Below are 17,223 nucleotides of genomic sequence, written 5' to 3' on the forward strand. Positions count from 1 at the left end.
AGTAAATTTTATGTTATGTGTTTTTTGTTTGTTTGTTTTGTGAATCTCTACTTTGGGAGCCCAAGGCAGGAGATTCACTTCACACCAGGAGTTCAAGACAAACCTAGGCAACAAAGCAAGACTTCATTTCTATAACAAATTAAAAAATTAGCCAGGTGTGGTGGTCTACACCTGTAGTCCTAGCTACAAAGGAAGCTAAGGCTAGAGGATTACCTGACCCAGGAGTTTGAGGTTACAGTGGGCTGTGATCATGCCACTGTACTCCAGCCTAGGCAACAGAGGAAGACTCTGTCTCTTTAAAAAAAAAAAAAAGTTTAACTCTTCGACGACAATATCTTATTAAATTTAACAGTCATAATCCCAGGTGCTATGTACTACTCCCTATTTTAATATCAGGAAACAAGTGCAGAGTACTACTTTGCCTGTGTGTCACCCAGCTAATGGTAGAGACTGGATTTAATACTGGGTATGTCAGAGTGTAGAGCTCTTCATGCTAATTACTGCCTGTCTATAAATGATTAAATAGCACAAATTATTAAATGCTGAACAACAAAAGTAACTATATTATACACATAACAGATATTACCTAGAACAATCAAGATTTTTCTTCTTAGCCAAGTCTTCCTCATCACTTTCCAATGGCTCACTCAGCAAACAACTGGAAATTTCATCATGACCAACGGTACCTCCAGAACCTTTAGCATTTAAAAACTTCTGTACTCTTTGGTTGCCTTTAGTTGCTATCTTCTGCCTTTTAAGTGGAATCGTTTTTTCTCCAATATTCTTAGATGACTGATTTGTTTTCTTAGCAGATTTTTGTCTACTGTTGCGATGCACTGGTAATTCATTTCTTATTGAAGAATTGCTATAAACAGGACCTGAAGGATTCAATGATAACCTAAAGTTAGTATGTTTGTCCAGATGATTTGGCTCACTGAAATACCAACAGTATTTATATTTGCATATAAACATATACACATACACACACACACACATCTCATAGGCTAATTTCCAAATTAAATTCTTTAAACAATGTAGCTCTTCAGTTTACAGATACATGAAACAGGTCCTTCAAATCTGTCACAGGCTTCAAGAAACACTCTCTGGCTCTGCCCACCGCCCTTTTGGCCATCCTTAATATTGGATATTCCCCAAGGTGACAGCTTCAGCTTTTCACTCCATATACCTTCTTCATTACCCAAGTGGGAACAGAGGTAGTAGGCTTGACATTGACATGTTTTTTCTATTAATAATTTTAATTGGCTGAGGTCAATTCTATCATTATAAGCATTTTATATTTAATTATGTTTATTTAAGCTTCCTAGTTACTCCTACCTTCAGTCTTCCTTGCAAGAAAAAAAAAAAAAAAGTTGTCTAGTCTAGTATTAAATAAGTTGGCCTAAAAAAACTGTTGAAAATTTCCGTAATTAGCATAGGGAAAATACTAAGTAAACAGAAAACTCTGCTACTGAGCAGAGTGGCAGAGGTGTTTTCAAATTCATGCTGGATAATTTGAAAGGCCCAGTCCAATGTTAAACTATGTCACTCACAATCCTTGAAATTCTTGTATAAGGCCTGTCCTGAGAAAAACCTTAAGGGAGACGTAATTTCCCTATTCATTAGATGGTATGCTCTCACTAAGCTTTTTATGAACCATAAGAATAGCTCTATACCATACTCAAATGTGTTCAAATTGGTCAACACCTGTTATAGGAGTTATGTAACCAGGCATAGTCATTAGTGGCAGACAAAAGAAAGGAACCACAGCAAGAAACTTTTAGAAGGGTCAAGACTAGGAGAGTAGAACAAGAGGGTCAAAAACTGATTCCATCTGGGAATAATATTTAGTTGGATCAAGAAAAACAACATAGAAACCATTAAGAAACTGTTGAGACTAAACCCCCAAACATATGAGAATCATCAACTTGTAGCCCTCCAAGTTACCAGATTTGTGCTGAAAACATTTAAAAATTAATAATGAAGAATAAATTTGGTTTACTTGTTGTAATATTTCTATAAGTGTGGTCAAAAGGGATGTGAGATTGTGGACATAAGTTAGAGCTGACAGTAATAAATAGCTGTGGTATTAGTTGGTTTTCTAGGAGAAAAGCCATGAGAAGAATTAACAAATTTAAACCAAAGGGTTTCAGGACATTGAATCAGATGAAAGATGAACATTAGCTTATTTTTGAGACTCACCTATTTAGGCTGTATGATGACTGGAAGGACTTGAAGGACTTATCTACCCAGAGCTTTAATTACTATCTATATGCTGATACCTATAATATCCACCTACCGCTCTCCTCTAAAACTGCCTCTCTTGCTTTATTTCCTATCTTAATGAAAAATACAACTACCTATTCTATCCAGATATCTAAATCAGAAACTTGAATTATGCAAGACTACTACTCCTATCCACAATCATGCCCTAAATCCTATCAATTCTACTTTATTAATGCCTTTCAAATCTTTCAAGCTCTCCCTCCTGTCATCAGCAGAAGCCCTCATCATTTCATATCTGGATTATATCAGTCTCTTTACTAATCTCCCCCATTCTAGTCTTGTTATTTTTCAATCCATTCTTTACACTGCTGCAAGAATCACCTTTGGAAAACAAAAACTGGATCATTACAACCCTGCTTAATTATTTTAGTTATTATGTATAGCTTCAGGATAAAGTCCAAATACTTTCAACATCAATTCATATCTACATCTAGATTTGCTTATTTCATAAACTGCATCTCCCAAAACCCCCCTCCAAACAAACAAACCAAAAAAAGCCATCAGTACTGAACTACCTATAGTTTCTCTAAAGCACTGGTTGTCAAAAGGCAGTCTCTAGACCAGCAAGATCAGCATTATCTGGGAATTTGAAATGCAAATTATCATGACTCACCTCAGACCCAGGGAATCAAAGATTTTTCAGAGCAGGGCCCAGTAACCTGTATCTTAATAAGCCCCCAGACAATTCTAAAGCACGCTAAATTTAAAAAAGAAAAGATCAAGCTCTCTGCTCCAGATCTCTGCACAAGCTACTTCTACTTAAAATATTCCATAACTTCCTCCTTACTCCACTCAATCACTTAGCTAACTCCTAATTCATCCTTCAGGAAGCTTTCCCTAATTTCCAAGTCTTAGGTAGCTTGCTATCAACATACGACTGTTTACTTACCTCTACCCCGCTCCTCCAGCAGACTAATTCCTTGACCCCAAGTAATTGACTGGTATTTTATCTATGTATATTCCCAATGCCTAATGACAGAGGCAGGACTATGGTGAAACAAGAGTAGCCTCAGCTGGAAAATTCAAGAAGGTGCTCATTTTTAGGTCTGTGCAAGTACAGAACCCGAACTAATACAATCCTGTGACTGAGTGCCTTAAATTTTTCACCCTAGTGTCTCATTGTCTTACCCTAGTCCTGGTCCTACTTTACCTCATTCCTGTCCCATGGCAAGTACTCCATATACATACATTTCTTCGTATATATGAAAGGGCAACAGTGTCACATGTACTACAGGCAGGCTGGGGGCAAGTCAAGTTGTTCTTCTTAACTTCAGACTTCAATTTCTTCTCCCATCAGATGACAGTTTAGACTATATGATATATAAGGATTCCTCCACTTTTTCAACTTCCAGTTTGATCAAAAATCCAACATCTATTTCAGGACTGTTAAATAAGTGTTTTTTGATAGTTTCAGAGATCTAGCACATTTATCCAAGTTCTGTAAGAACTTATTTACCCATCTATTTATGTGCTCATCTGACACAGTTGTGATGCACTGGTAATTTCTTTAGCATTTCAGGCATCCTGGGGCAGAAAAGTGAGCTCCTCAAAGCAGTAACAGTATTATTTAACACTTCAGTACTAACATATGCCAAACCTACTATGCTAATAGCATTTAAACCTTATAAAAACTCAATGAGGTAATCATGTTACAGAATGAGAAACTAAATAAAGTAATCTACTCAAAGCGGAAGAGTGATACTTTGAACTCAGATCTGACTCCAAAATCCAAAGGCTGTAACAAAATAAATACTTGCTGCTATCAATCAAGAAACTCAATGATTTAATAATTCATAGCAGGGAGTGGATGGATAGCATTAGGAGATATACCTAATGTAAATGACGAGTTAATGGGTGCAGCGCACCAACATGGCACATGTATACATATGTAACAAACCTGCACATTATGCACATGTACCCTAGAACTTAAAGTATAATAAAAAAAATTAAAAAATAATAATTCATAGCAATAAGGCCTCACAGATACAATGCCATAGTTGTACTAATCTTTCACTTATTAATCTAAATGCCCAACAGTCAATAGTATTTGTGTATGAGAATGCCACCTTATGATCCACCAATCTTTTCAGGATCATTTCCTTTAAAAAAGTGACAATTCTTCCAAAACAATAAATGTTTCATATTGTAAAGAAAAAAGTTAACAAAGCAGCTCTGAGTATACTACCTTTAAAAGGGCCTGCTTTCAAAGTGAGCCCTGTAAACTTAAATTTCAGGAGTGTTCCTGTCATTTCCTATTTGGCAAATGTGGTGTTGTGGGCTTAAACCGCTTATACAAAAAATATGGTTTAGGCAAATACTGCCTTCCTTCAGGGAGTCTGGAATTGTAGTACTTGCTAGGTAGAGAGTACCTATATGACCACCCCCCATAAAGATCTTGGGCACTAAGTCCCTAGTGAGCTTCCCTGATAGACATTTTGCCTATTTGTCACAACTCATTGCTAGAGGAATTAAGCAACTCCTGTGGGAATCCACTGGGAAAGGACTCTTCAAGCTTCTGCTGATTTCCTCCAGACTTGGCCCATGCACTTTTTTTCCACTGAATTTGCACGGTATCCTTTCACTGTAATGAATCACAGCCACGAATACAAATATATGCCCAATTATCCTAGCAAATTACCAAATCTGAGGGTAGTCTTGGGAACCACCAACACAAGTAATTTACTTTTTTATGTGTAATGAACTATAATCTTGTAGATTATAAACTCCTTGGTGGCAGAACCTCATATGATCAATCTTTGTATCCCTCACAGCCAAGACATTAAAATAGCTGGATTATTTATATTGCCTTTCCCAACTAGAACATAAGCTCCATGAGAGCAGGGATTTTTGGTTTGGGGTTTTGTTTTCCCATAGCTATTATCCCTCTACCTAAAATACTGTATGTATTAAAGCTTTAAGGAATATCTTTACAACTGATTTAATATTCCTTTTGATGACCCAATTTAACTTGGTCCTCACGATATTCTCTCTATAGAAATATAAAATCAAACATAATGTCCCTTACAGAATGATTTTATCTATGAACAAACATAATTTAAATAAAAATACTTACTCTCCTCTGATTTTACCACCCACCAGTCAGATGGACGTCTGGAAATTCTTCGACTTCTCGTGACAGTTGAAATCACTTCTTCAGGCACAAGTTTGTTCTTGGACTCATTGGAAAAGTGCTTCTTTTTAGCTTCTCCCTTATCTTTTCTAGCGCTACTTTTCTTGCTTCCTAAAATAAAGAAAACCATAAAACCAATTCACAATCTACTAAAAAAGTTTTCAGAAAACCACAAGATTATTAAAAAAAAAAAACCCCTCAATTATAAGAACTTCTTAAATTTATCCTGTGGCCTTCTTTTCATGTCTATTTTTAAAAGTCACATGTTCTCTTTCTGTCAATTATACGTGCTGCTGAAGTAAGCACTAACTTCCTATTAAAATGCAAATTTTTCCGCACTGCTTGATAACTCTTATATACTCCTCAGCCAAAAAAAAAGTATCTTCTGAAACTGAAAAAAAAAATACAGTTCCTTCCTACAACTTCCCAAGTAAAATTAGGCAATTACTGCTTTCCTGTTTAGAAATGACTTTTTTCAACCTAAGAAGAGGAGATTTAAAGTGTGATTAAATTATAAACTCTGAAATAGAGGCATTATTTTGCATCATCCAGGCTGACACAATCTAAGTATGTGTCCTTTAAAAGCTGTGGTCAGAGAGATGAAATGATGGAAGAAGAGGCAAGATAAATTCAAAACATGAGAAGGCTGGTATTGCTAGTTTTGTAGATGGTGGAGGAGGACCATGAGTCAAGGAATATAGGTAGTTTCCAGAGGCTAGAAAAGGCAAAGAAACAGATTTTCTCCCAAAATCACTAGAAAGAAAGAAAACCCCACCAATACCTTGATTTTATCCCAGTGGGACATCTGACCCACAGAACTGTAAGATAATCAATGTTTGTTGTTTTAAGCCAATAAGTGTATAGTAACTTGTCATATGACAGCAATAGAAAATTAATACAACTGGCATGGTAATTTTTTTTTTTTTGAGACGGAGTCTCGCTCTGTCGCCCAGGCTGAAATGCAGTGGCCGGATCTCAGCTCACTGCAAGCTCCGCCTCCCAGGTTCATGCCATTCTCCTGCCTCAGCCTCCCGAGTAGCTGGGACTACAGGCATCCGCTACCTCGCCCGGCTAGTTTTTTGTTTTTTTTAAGTAGAGACGGGGTTTCACCGGGTTAGCCAGGATGGTCTCGATCTCCTGACCTCGTGATCCACCCGTCTCGGCCTCCCAAAGTGCTGGGATTACAAGCTTGAGCCACCGCGCCCGGCCTGGCATGGTAATTAATGACAGCATTATATTCACTAACCAATCTAGATACAGAATATATGTAAAAATTAGTGTGTAGAATATAGCAGATACTCAGTAAATATTTAATATTGACAATTATAGACAGCATCCTTCAAGTGTACTTCCTTCATATGTCTTTTCCTAAGAAATTATGGATAAATCAAAATTTTGTACCCTCCCTTTTAATCCTATGCATGTATGTGTATTATCTATTGTTCTACAGAACCCACCAGAATGATCTTGTTAACAGTAGAAATAATGGGTTAGTAATTTTTGTGATTACAGTGCCTAATGCAGTGTATGGCATTCAACAACTGTTAGATAAATGAGTGAATGATGGAAGAGAATGGATTTTTATCTCTATAAAAAATAGACGCACGGTACACTAGGATTTTTTTTAACATTTTTATTTTCTAAAGAATTTATCATTTGTCTTATTCATGTTCTGATACTAACTTGTTTACTAGCCTTTCCTTTTCACTTTGCCCTCTATGTATACTGCCATCTCACAGGGTAAACAAAAACTATGTAAGTTAGAATTAAATTATATATAAAATAAAAAGATTCTAGAAAAAAACTTATAGGCTTTTCGGGCTCTTTGTTCATTTAGGTTTACTTTGCCTACTTGCCAAAGTTAAGTTGGGATATTAAAAAACATAAAATGCGTAGAATAATGATCACAGTTATATTTAATATAAACACTTACCCACAGGTGACATCTGTTTTTTGGAAACACAATCATTTCCTATCTCTTCACGCTCTTCTATATTTCTGTCTGAATTTCTTTGAAATTTGTCTTGGGTAGTATGTGACATACGTATGTTTTCATCTTTAGACTGTCCCACATCAAGCTGTTCTTCAGCTGGTTTAGCCTTAAATTTTCTTCTCTGTTTTTGTTTTATAGTCCTTTTGCTTCCAGATGATTTTTCTGCATCCTTGGAACACATTTCATATTTTGCAGATTTACAATCATTTTCCGTTTCACCTGTCAAAGCATAACTTGTATCCAGTACTGTTTTATCAGAGGACTGAGATGGTTCTACTGGGTGAGGTTCATGAGAATGTTTGCCATTTGCCAAAGTCTTAGGTAATATATTATGATGCTTTTCTCTTGACTTTCTATTTTGAAGCAGTGCAGTGCTCTCAGCCGGAGATATTGGGCGTTGTTTCAGAGGCCCTGCCTTTCTTGGTATTGTAATCCAAGATCTACTGGCAAAACTTTGATCTGACTCATCAATTATAAATTCATCCTCTATCACCTTCTTATCATCGGGAGGACACGAATGAGGTGGAGCAGTTGCCGCATGCCTAACAACGGGACTGAAACAGGGTGATACTTTTAACAGTTCAAAAAAATAAAGCTTTTAGATTTGTTTAGTAAAGAAAATCATCTAAGAAATAAAATCTAAATATCTTTTAAACAGTTTATGCATCTCCTCAATTTACACTTAATCGTACAAATCTTTCCCTCCTTTTACATTTCTATGCCTGTTCACCCTTATTTATAATAGTAATGACATCACAAAAATTTAGAACTAGAAATCTAGACATCAACTAATTTGATCCCACCCACCCACCCATTATATATACTAAAACTGAAGCCCAAAGAGATATAATTATAACCCAGATACATTGACTCACAGTCCAAAATGAATGCCACTATTATATATAATCTTATATTAAATTACATATTTGTATATATATCTTTTGGGGTCTGAATTTCTTCACATTCAAATGAGCCAACAAGATTATTTCTGACAACACTCCAAGTCTAATATTTGACTTGGACTACTACTAAATTATAAGAGATTGGGGAGGCCAGGCATGGTGGCTCACGTCTGTAATACCAGCACTTTGGGAGGCCAAGGCGGGTGGATCACCTGAGGTCAGGAGTTCAAGACCAGCGTGGCCAACATGGTGAAACCCCATCTCTACTAAAAATACAAAAATTAGCCAGGCATGATGGCGGGTCCCTGTAATCCCAGCTACTTGGGAGGCTGAGGTGGAAGAATCGCTTGAACCCAGGAGGCAGATGTTGCAGTGAGCTGAGATCGTGCCACTGCACTCCAGCCTGGGTGACTGAGCAAAACTCCATCTCAGACAAAAAAAAAGGGAGAGAGATTGGGGAAAATTTCTTCCTATCTTTTTTTACATTCCACAGTTCTTCACATATGGCAGCACCAAATACACAGATGGTTGAATGAATGTAAAAATTACTAATATTACTATAGGACTATAAATTGTAGACCCACAGAACTATAAAATAATAAATGTTGTTTTAAGCCGCTAAGTGTGTAGTGACTTGTTATATGACAGCATATGTGTAAAAATGCATTTCGTTTGGATATTTCATATGTATTTCCATATTATAATCATGGTATAGAAATAAATGGAGTGCATCTAGAGAGGTAGCATAAGCACAAAAGAAATCTAGTGCCACAGAAACAGGAAAAAATAAAAGGCAAGTCTTATCACAAAGCATACAATGCTATAGAATGTCATAAATAATGTAGTCAATGTTTCCCAACTCTAGACCTTTCTCCATAGTCCTAGCCCAAACTACGTATTTTACTAAAAGGCAGAAAGCCTATATGATGAATATTATTGTTGTTTCCCACGCCAAATGTTGTAAAAGGATAAAGAGTAAGAAGGACAATTTCAGCTACTATCTTACGGCTTATAATCGAACATCAACATTAATTCTTAAATTTTCATAAAAGCATGTACATGTTAAGTACATACAAAGAGAGTCATGCATTTAATGAGGTGTTGAATAAATTAAGACTAGTGCATTGAAATTACAGAGTACCTCCTCCAATTAGTCGGAAAAATTTCCCAGAGAAGGAAGGAATTATTCCAAGGATGGTAATCTGATAGACTAATTTTACATTTCCCTGATTGTTTTAATAGCTTTGAGCACACCACATATTGCAGTGAGATACACAAAATAAAAAACAAGGTAAACATCCAAACTCCAAAGCTGGCATACGCACTCGTTTCCACTTTTTCACTTGGATAAGGCTCAGTTAGCTGTGTTTAGCCATAACAGAAACAAAGACAGAATGCAAAAATTAGATTATGTTTTTCTCTTTTAATTAGAACACACAAAAGGAATCAGAAATGAAAACGCCTTTATTCCACTAATCGTAAACTCCTGACAAATCTTATAATGTAAAATAGTAAATACTCTAAGAAATATACTCTCTAACGGTAGCATTTCACAAATTTATATAATTAGAAAACTCTATAAAAACTAATAAAGAACAAAGTCAATACAAATACTATAATGAATGTATGTTTAACAGAGATGATATCCTTAGGAAACAACCTTGACACTATGAAAGTTTAGAATAGGGAAAGATGGCTTCCAATTTGCTAGAAAAACCATGAATGGCTTTGTAGCATTTAGGCTGGCTGTTGAACGATTTATAAGATTTGGTCACAAGGAAATGCAAGAAAGACAATCAAAAGGAAGAGCATAAGTGGAAGTAATGAGGCTAGAAAGCACTGGGAATAATGAATAGTTATATTTGACAACAATTAAACATAAAATTAACTTTACTCACTAGAACATCAAAAAGAACATTAAAAATAATCTCTCAGACGTAATATAATTAGCCCACAAGTATAACACATTTGTTTCAGACGGTGGTGACAATATCCATATGAGGTTTAAAATATATACATAAAAATTATTAATCAACTACAGGAAGCGGAAGCAGAGACTGAACAAAAAGGGAATTTCATTCATTCATTTAACATGTTTTTATAAAAACTTCCTTTTTATTTTTGAGACAGAGTCTCACTCTATCACCCAGGCTAGAGTGCAGTGGCGCAGTCTCAACTCACTGCAACCTCCACCTCGCAGGTTCAAGTGACTCTCTTACTTCAGCCTCCCGAACAGCTGGGATTATAGGCATGTGCCACCAAGCCCGACTAATTTTTGTATTTTTAGTAGAGATAGGGTTTCACCATGTTGGTCAGGCTGGTCCTGAACCCCTGATCTCAAGTGATGTGCCCGCCTCGGCCTATCAAAGTGTTAGGATCACAGGCGTGAGCCACCGCATACAGCAATAAAAACTTCCTAGTATGTTCACTAGCACTCTGATACCTATGATAGTGACATAAGGGCAGCCTAACATAACAATGTCTAAATACAGCATTGCTAGTCAGGTGTGGTGGCTCACGCCTGTAATCCCAGCACTTTGGGAGGCCGAGGCGGGTGGATCACCTGAGGTCAGGAGTTTGAGACCAGCCTTATCAACATGGGGGATATTCCATCTCTACTAAAAATACAAAAATTAGACAGGTGTGGTGGCAGGTGCCTGTGATCCCAGCTACTCGGGAGGCTGAGCAAGAGAATCACTTGAACCCGGGAGGCGGAAGTTGCAATGAGCCGAGATTGTGTCACTGCACTTCAGCCTGGATGACAGAGAAAGACCTTGTCTCAAAACAAATACATACATACATACATAAATACTGCATTGACTTCATTCTTTGATATTACACAGACAAACTAGAAGGCAATGAAAACTGAATGAACCTGTTTTCTTTCAAGTCTAATTTAGTATCTATTAAAAAATGGCTTTGGGAGTGACTCACTGACTGGTAAAAAACAATCTCTCCTTACAAGTCAGACAAAAATTTCAACTAAAATATTTGTTAATTAAATTACTTATTTCTAAGTTAAATAGCATTAGGAATCCTCATATATGGTTCATAGAATTAAAAAAAAATGCCTCAAAGACAAGTTTCCTAATAACTCACCTGGATTTACTTTTTCGTTTTACTGTTTCTAAAAACAATGTTGAAAAACTTTTTTTAGCTTTTCGTTGAATTTCATATTCTGAATCTCGTGTTATATTCTGAGATGATCCTGATGGTTTTCTTTCTTGTCCTTCTGATGTTTTATACTCTTCATCTGATACTTTATTATCTATTTCTATTTTTTTTAACATAACTTTATCTTCAAAGTTTAACCTAAAAGGTTAAAAGGAGGGTAAGTTGAATGCTCCCATAACGTTTCTTGAGTTACAAGTCTTCCTGAACTCCTTTACAGAGACAATACAGACCAATTTAAAATTCTGTACTAGGCATTTATTTAACACATAAATGCTGATTTGTGCATTCCAAATACACAAGATAAACTGCTCAGGAAGATTAACTTTTATATTTATCAACAGAAAAACAGGAAAGAGAAAATAATGGTTAAAGTATACATCAATGAAATGTATAGCTAGGCAATGGTTCTCAGGGCAATCTTAGAGCACTGTGACAGACCAAACTTTGAATATCAAAGTCTTAGAATATACTTAACTCCTTGGCTCCAGTAATCACACAATACTCTACATAGAAATTACACTCATTACAGAGATCTCCAAATGCAAAAGACCTTGAATAATCTACTTTGCTTCCTAAAGGCCAAAGGTAAGGCCAAGAAAGAGAAACCAGCTGTCCACAAAGCATAGCATCCTCAATAATACTTATGCACTGCTACCCTAGAAGTGACCTGATACATATTTACACTTGCAATTACAAAAAATATTGAGAAAATACAAATTGTTTCTCTTATTATAAACTGAATATATGCTAAATGTATACTTTCTCATAACGTGTTAATATTCCTCCTTCCTTACTGTAAAATAATATAACAAGATTGAATTATCATTTTTTAATACAAAAAGTAAAATTTTTAAAGTGCAATTAACATTATTTAAATAAAATGTTACCTTTTTTTGGTTTTAAGTGAAACCTCTGTACTTGAAGGCAGCGTATTTACTGAATTTTCAAAAGTGTAAGTCTCTCTCTTTTGGGCACTAGATGGAATAACATTTTGCGATACAGATGTTTTTGCATCCAAAAGAACAGAAGGTGAGCCAACAGATAAGTAAAATTCTTCACCAGCATCACTGTGATAATCATTTATGTTTCTACTTGACATCTTTTTCAAGTCAGATGTATTTTTGGAACTAACATCAGTTGCCAGAATTTTCTGACGAACTTCATGGGCCTGAACTAGAAGAAAATTACATAAAGATACTTGTCAATTAAAAGAATAATAAGAGAATCAAGCAGGCTTTTTAAAATTCTGCAATAATTTAATCAGAAATAGTTTTCAGAAAACTCAAAGTCATTAAGATTAGAATCAAAGGTCTATGATTTAAAAAAGTACTTAAGATTTTTCTATCTTTGGGCTAACGGTGACCTAGGGCAGTAAGATGATCACATATTTACACATACACACATGGAATATAGATATAACAGATATATAGAGATATGACATAACCATGTGTGTATATATGCATAAACAGTATATATGTTTATGAATATTTATGTATAATGAGAAAATATAAGAGAATATATACATATTCTCTTAAACCTCACCCTTCAGAATGAGATGGCATTTCCCTGCTTCTCCCTGTAAATACAACTAAATTCCCTGGAAATTATCCATCAATCAACAACAGGACTCTGAAAGCTGGAAGAAAAAAAGGTAGACTAGCTAGGAAACTCAAGACCAGGAAAAGATAAGCCTTGGGTTTTCTGTCTATCTCCCATATACCCCTGGACTGGTTACCGCAGAAGCCTATAACCTGGAACCACCAATAGGTGAAAGACAGGGTGGAGGCTGGGTGGAATTGCATTCTCTGAACAAGGTAAACCCAATGAAGACGTAATGAGGAAACTCAAGCCCCATTCAGCATTGTGGGCCATGGAGCACTCCTTACTACCTGCATTGGCAGAGCAACAAAGCCCTGGGCTGTGCTATGGGACTGTAGCAGCAAAGGAGCTCATACCAAGCCAGTCCTGCTTCCATAATCATAGATGGCAGGCGGTATGACCCACATGATGCTGTAGAATAGTGAAACTTCTGATCTTCACAGCCCAAGACAACATTTTGATCCACTGATAGTATTGACACCCAGGCCATCCTAGTCCCTACTTTACAACCAGGGCACCAGCAGACAGTCTAATCTGAGGCAAGAACAGCGTAAGAGAGGGCAGCATCCCCCTGTCCTCCACCCAATGATATAAGGAAACCAGGCCCAGCAGCTTCTAACCAGAACCCCACACAGGTGAACAAGGACATCAAAAGGTATCTTCCAACCACCCCAGACAGCACCAACAGGAACTGAGCTAGAATCCTAACAGCATCAGAAAATGAAATAGAACAAAACACCACTGCTATTACTCTGAACACTTAACTATCACTGAAAATAAAACTCATAAAACTAAGAAAGAGGGGCTGGGCGCAGTGGTCCATGCCTGTAATCCCAGCACTTTGGGAGGCCAAAGCAAGTGGATCACTTGAGGCCAGGGGTTCAAGACCAGCCTGGCCAACATGGCGAAACCCCATTTCTACTAAAAATAGAAAAATCAGCCAGGCGTAGTGGCACATGCCTGTAATCCCAGCTACTCGGGAGGCTAAGGCATGAGAATCACTTGAACCCAGGAGGCGGTGGTTGCAGTGAGCTAAGATCATACCACTGCACTCCAGCCTGAGTGACAGAGCAAGACTCTGTCTCAATAAATAAATAAATATACAAATAAATAACGCAAGAACCTACACATTAAACCAAAATAGGGCAACTATGTGCTGTAACAAAAGATTTAAGTAGTCTAAGAATCACCTAACATAAGTAACCAAATCTCAGGAATACAATCAAAACAACTCATCATACCAAAACCAAAACAAACCAAAAAAAAAAAGAAATAATGATCAATAGACATAAATAAATGAGATGAATCAGATTTTAAAATTATTTAACAAGAAATTTTAAAGCAAACATCATAAAATGCTTTAATAATTACAAATCCTCTTGTAACAAATGAAAAAGAAACTCTCAAAGAAGTAGCATTTAAAAAAAAAAAAGACAGTTTTTTGGATATTAGCCATTATCAATAAGTAGTGGTTTTTAAATGTTATTTTTAATTTTCCTAATAACAGTGATGTAAAACAAATCAAAACCACAATGAGATACTACATCACACCCATTAGGATGGCTATTATTTATAAAAACAAAAGATAACGACTGTTGAATTAGAAAAAATGGAACCTTTGTGCATGCACTGCTGGTGTGCATGTAGAATGACAGTCACTATGAGAAGTGTACACTGAATCCTTAAACTTAAAATTGAAAGCAGGAACTCAAACAGACACTTTCACACCAATATTCATAGCAGCATTACTCACAATAGCCAAAAACTGAAAACAACCCAAGTGCCCATCAACAGATTAATAGATAAAAAGCGGTATACACATACAATGAAATATTACCCAGTCTTAGAATGAAATTCTGACACATGCTACAAAATGGATGAACCTTGAAGACATTATGCTAAGTGAAATAAGCCAATCACAGACAAATTTTCTGTCTGAAATTCATAGACAGATAAAGTAGAATGGTGGTTGCCAGGGCTGATGGAAAAAGAGATACTGTTTAATGGGTACAGTGTTTCAGTTTTGAAAAATGAAAGAAGTTCTATGGATTCATGGAGGTGATAGCCTCACAACAATGTGAAAGTACTTAATGCTACTGAACTGTATACTCAGAAATAAAGTGGAAAATTTTATGTTTATATTATATAATATTTGAAAATACATTTCTTTAAAAAAGAGCAAAGGAAGTGATGTGTATATATAAACAAACTATTTAAAACAAAAAGTCTTGTAAAGTTAAAAAATATTAAAATACACGATAACAGAAATAAGTAACAGTAGTATTTAAGTTGGGAATTCATTGTTTCAGTTACTATTTCTGCATAATACAACTTCTTAACTTGGTTGCATAAAACAACCATTTGTTATGTTCATGGATTCAGTAAGTCAGGAATTCAGCAGAGCACAGAAGGGATGGCTTCTTCCATGAAGTCTGAGCCCTGGAATCATCTGACAGCTTGTTTACACATATTTGACACCTGGTCTGGGCTGCAGGGTGGGAGTCTTTCTCTCCATAATGGCTAGTTTGGGCTTCTTCATAGCATATTGTCTGGGTTCCAAGGGCAACTGGAGAGAATGAGAAAGAGAGGAAGAGAGACAGATCCAGCATGCCAGGCAGAGCCACATAACCTTTTATGACCTAATCATGGAAATCACACGTATTATATATGCCACATTTGATGTATGATATGTAGAACCAACTTCACTGAAGTGGATGGGGGGAAAAGGTGATGACCTAAGAAAGATCAGAAGTGAATCGAAGGCTAAGTGTGGTGGCTCATGCCTGTAATCCCAGCACTTTGGGAGGCCGAGGTGGGTGGATCACTTGGGGTCAGGTTCAAGAAGAGCCTGGCCAACATGGTGAAACCCCATCTCTACTAAATATACAAAAAGTATCTGGGCACAGTGGTGCGTGCCTGTAATCCCAGCTACTTGGGAGGCTGAGACAGGAGAATCACTTAAACTCAGGAGGCGGAGGTTTCAGTGCAACCAAGATTGTGCCATTGCACTCCAGCCTGGGTGATAATGGCAAAATTCCATCTCAAAAAAAAAGGAATGAATCTGCTAGGCATGGTGGCTCACACTTATAATCCCAGCCCTTTGGAATGCTGAGGCAGGCGGATAACTTGAGGTCAGGACTTTAGGACCAGCATGGCTAACATGATGAAACCCCATCTCTACTAAAAATACAAAAAATTAGATGAGCGTGGCGGCTGCTGCCAGTAATCCCAGCTACTCAGGAGATTGAGGCAGAAGAATCGCTTGAACCCTGGAGTCAGAAGTTGCAGTGAGCTGAGATCATGCCACTGCATTTCAACCAGGGTGGCAGAGGGAGACTCTCTCTCAAAACAAACAAACAAACAAAAATGGAGTCTGTAAGACTGAAGGCAAAAGAAACTGTACATAAGCACTATTTTCTAGTTGATAAAACTGTTTTCCACAGGATATGAGTCAACAATTCTGACACTCTTTTACATGTATACAGAAATGTAAAAGATAAGTAAATGGATGTTGAACGGTGAATGCCCTGTTTCTCATTCATGTAATGGGAGTTTACAGATAAGCAAGAGGAGGAGGCTAGAATAATCCACATGGTAATGGATTAGAGTCAGAGACATCAATATGAACTTATGATTAGTTCAACATAGATACAGATAGTTACATTTAAAGATATTTATAGATATGTGCTGATACACAAGTTAGCATACACACACATACATTTACCCAGCTTTATCAGTTGAGAGGGTCTAGAAGCAACAACTCTACAGGAGTGACAGCACACCTAGCACTCAGATCTTGGTTTCTAATACCATTACCCAGTAAAAGAAATCATGATTTCATAAAGAAACGGTTGATTCTGGGATGGGGCAGGAGAGCATCTTGTGGCTCCAAAAGGTATGAAAGTGTTCAGAAACAACAACAAAAATAGGCTACGTCAAAGGGACACTGGAACCAAAGTAAGAGCTTCTATTAGCCAAATCTAGAACAATTTGAATAACAAAATAAACAGTAATGAATTATAAAGCAGAAAATAAAATTTCTCCATCAAGAAAAGAGCAAAATAAACCCAATCAAGCAGAAGGACGGGAAAAAATAAAGAGCAGAAATCAATAAAACTGAAAATAGAAAAATACAGAAAATT

The 17,223-nt window shown here is 36.6% G+C and overlaps 1 protein-coding gene across 2 annotated transcripts in view; it reads right to left on the reverse strand.

The window, feature by feature from the left end:
* LOC105463603 (centromere protein C) overlaps positions 1-17,223 on the reverse strand; it is a 72,447-nt gene that overhangs the window by 35,226 nt on the left and 19,998 nt on the right. For both annotated transcript variants that reach the window (XM_011710808.3, XM_011710807.3), the window contains exons 6-10: positions 12,370-12,655; positions 11,408-11,620; positions 7,347-7,960; positions 5,357-5,524; positions 587-878 (exon numbers count right to left, since the gene is read on the reverse strand). In XM_011710808.3, the coding sequence (XP_011709110.2) occupies positions 587-878; positions 5,357-5,524; positions 7,347-7,960; positions 11,408-11,620; positions 12,370-12,655 (1,573 nt within the window). The remainder of the gene's footprint in view (positions 1-586; positions 879-5,356; positions 5,525-7,346; positions 7,961-11,407; positions 11,621-12,369; positions 12,656-17,223) is intronic.

The sequence above is a fragment of the Macaca nemestrina genome, chromosome 3 (assembly GCF_043159975.1).
Source record: "Macaca nemestrina isolate mMacNem1 chromosome 3, mMacNem.hap1, whole genome shotgun sequence".
In the NCBI taxonomy this organism is placed as follows: Eukaryota; Metazoa; Chordata; class Mammalia; order Primates; family Cercopithecidae; genus Macaca; species Macaca nemestrina.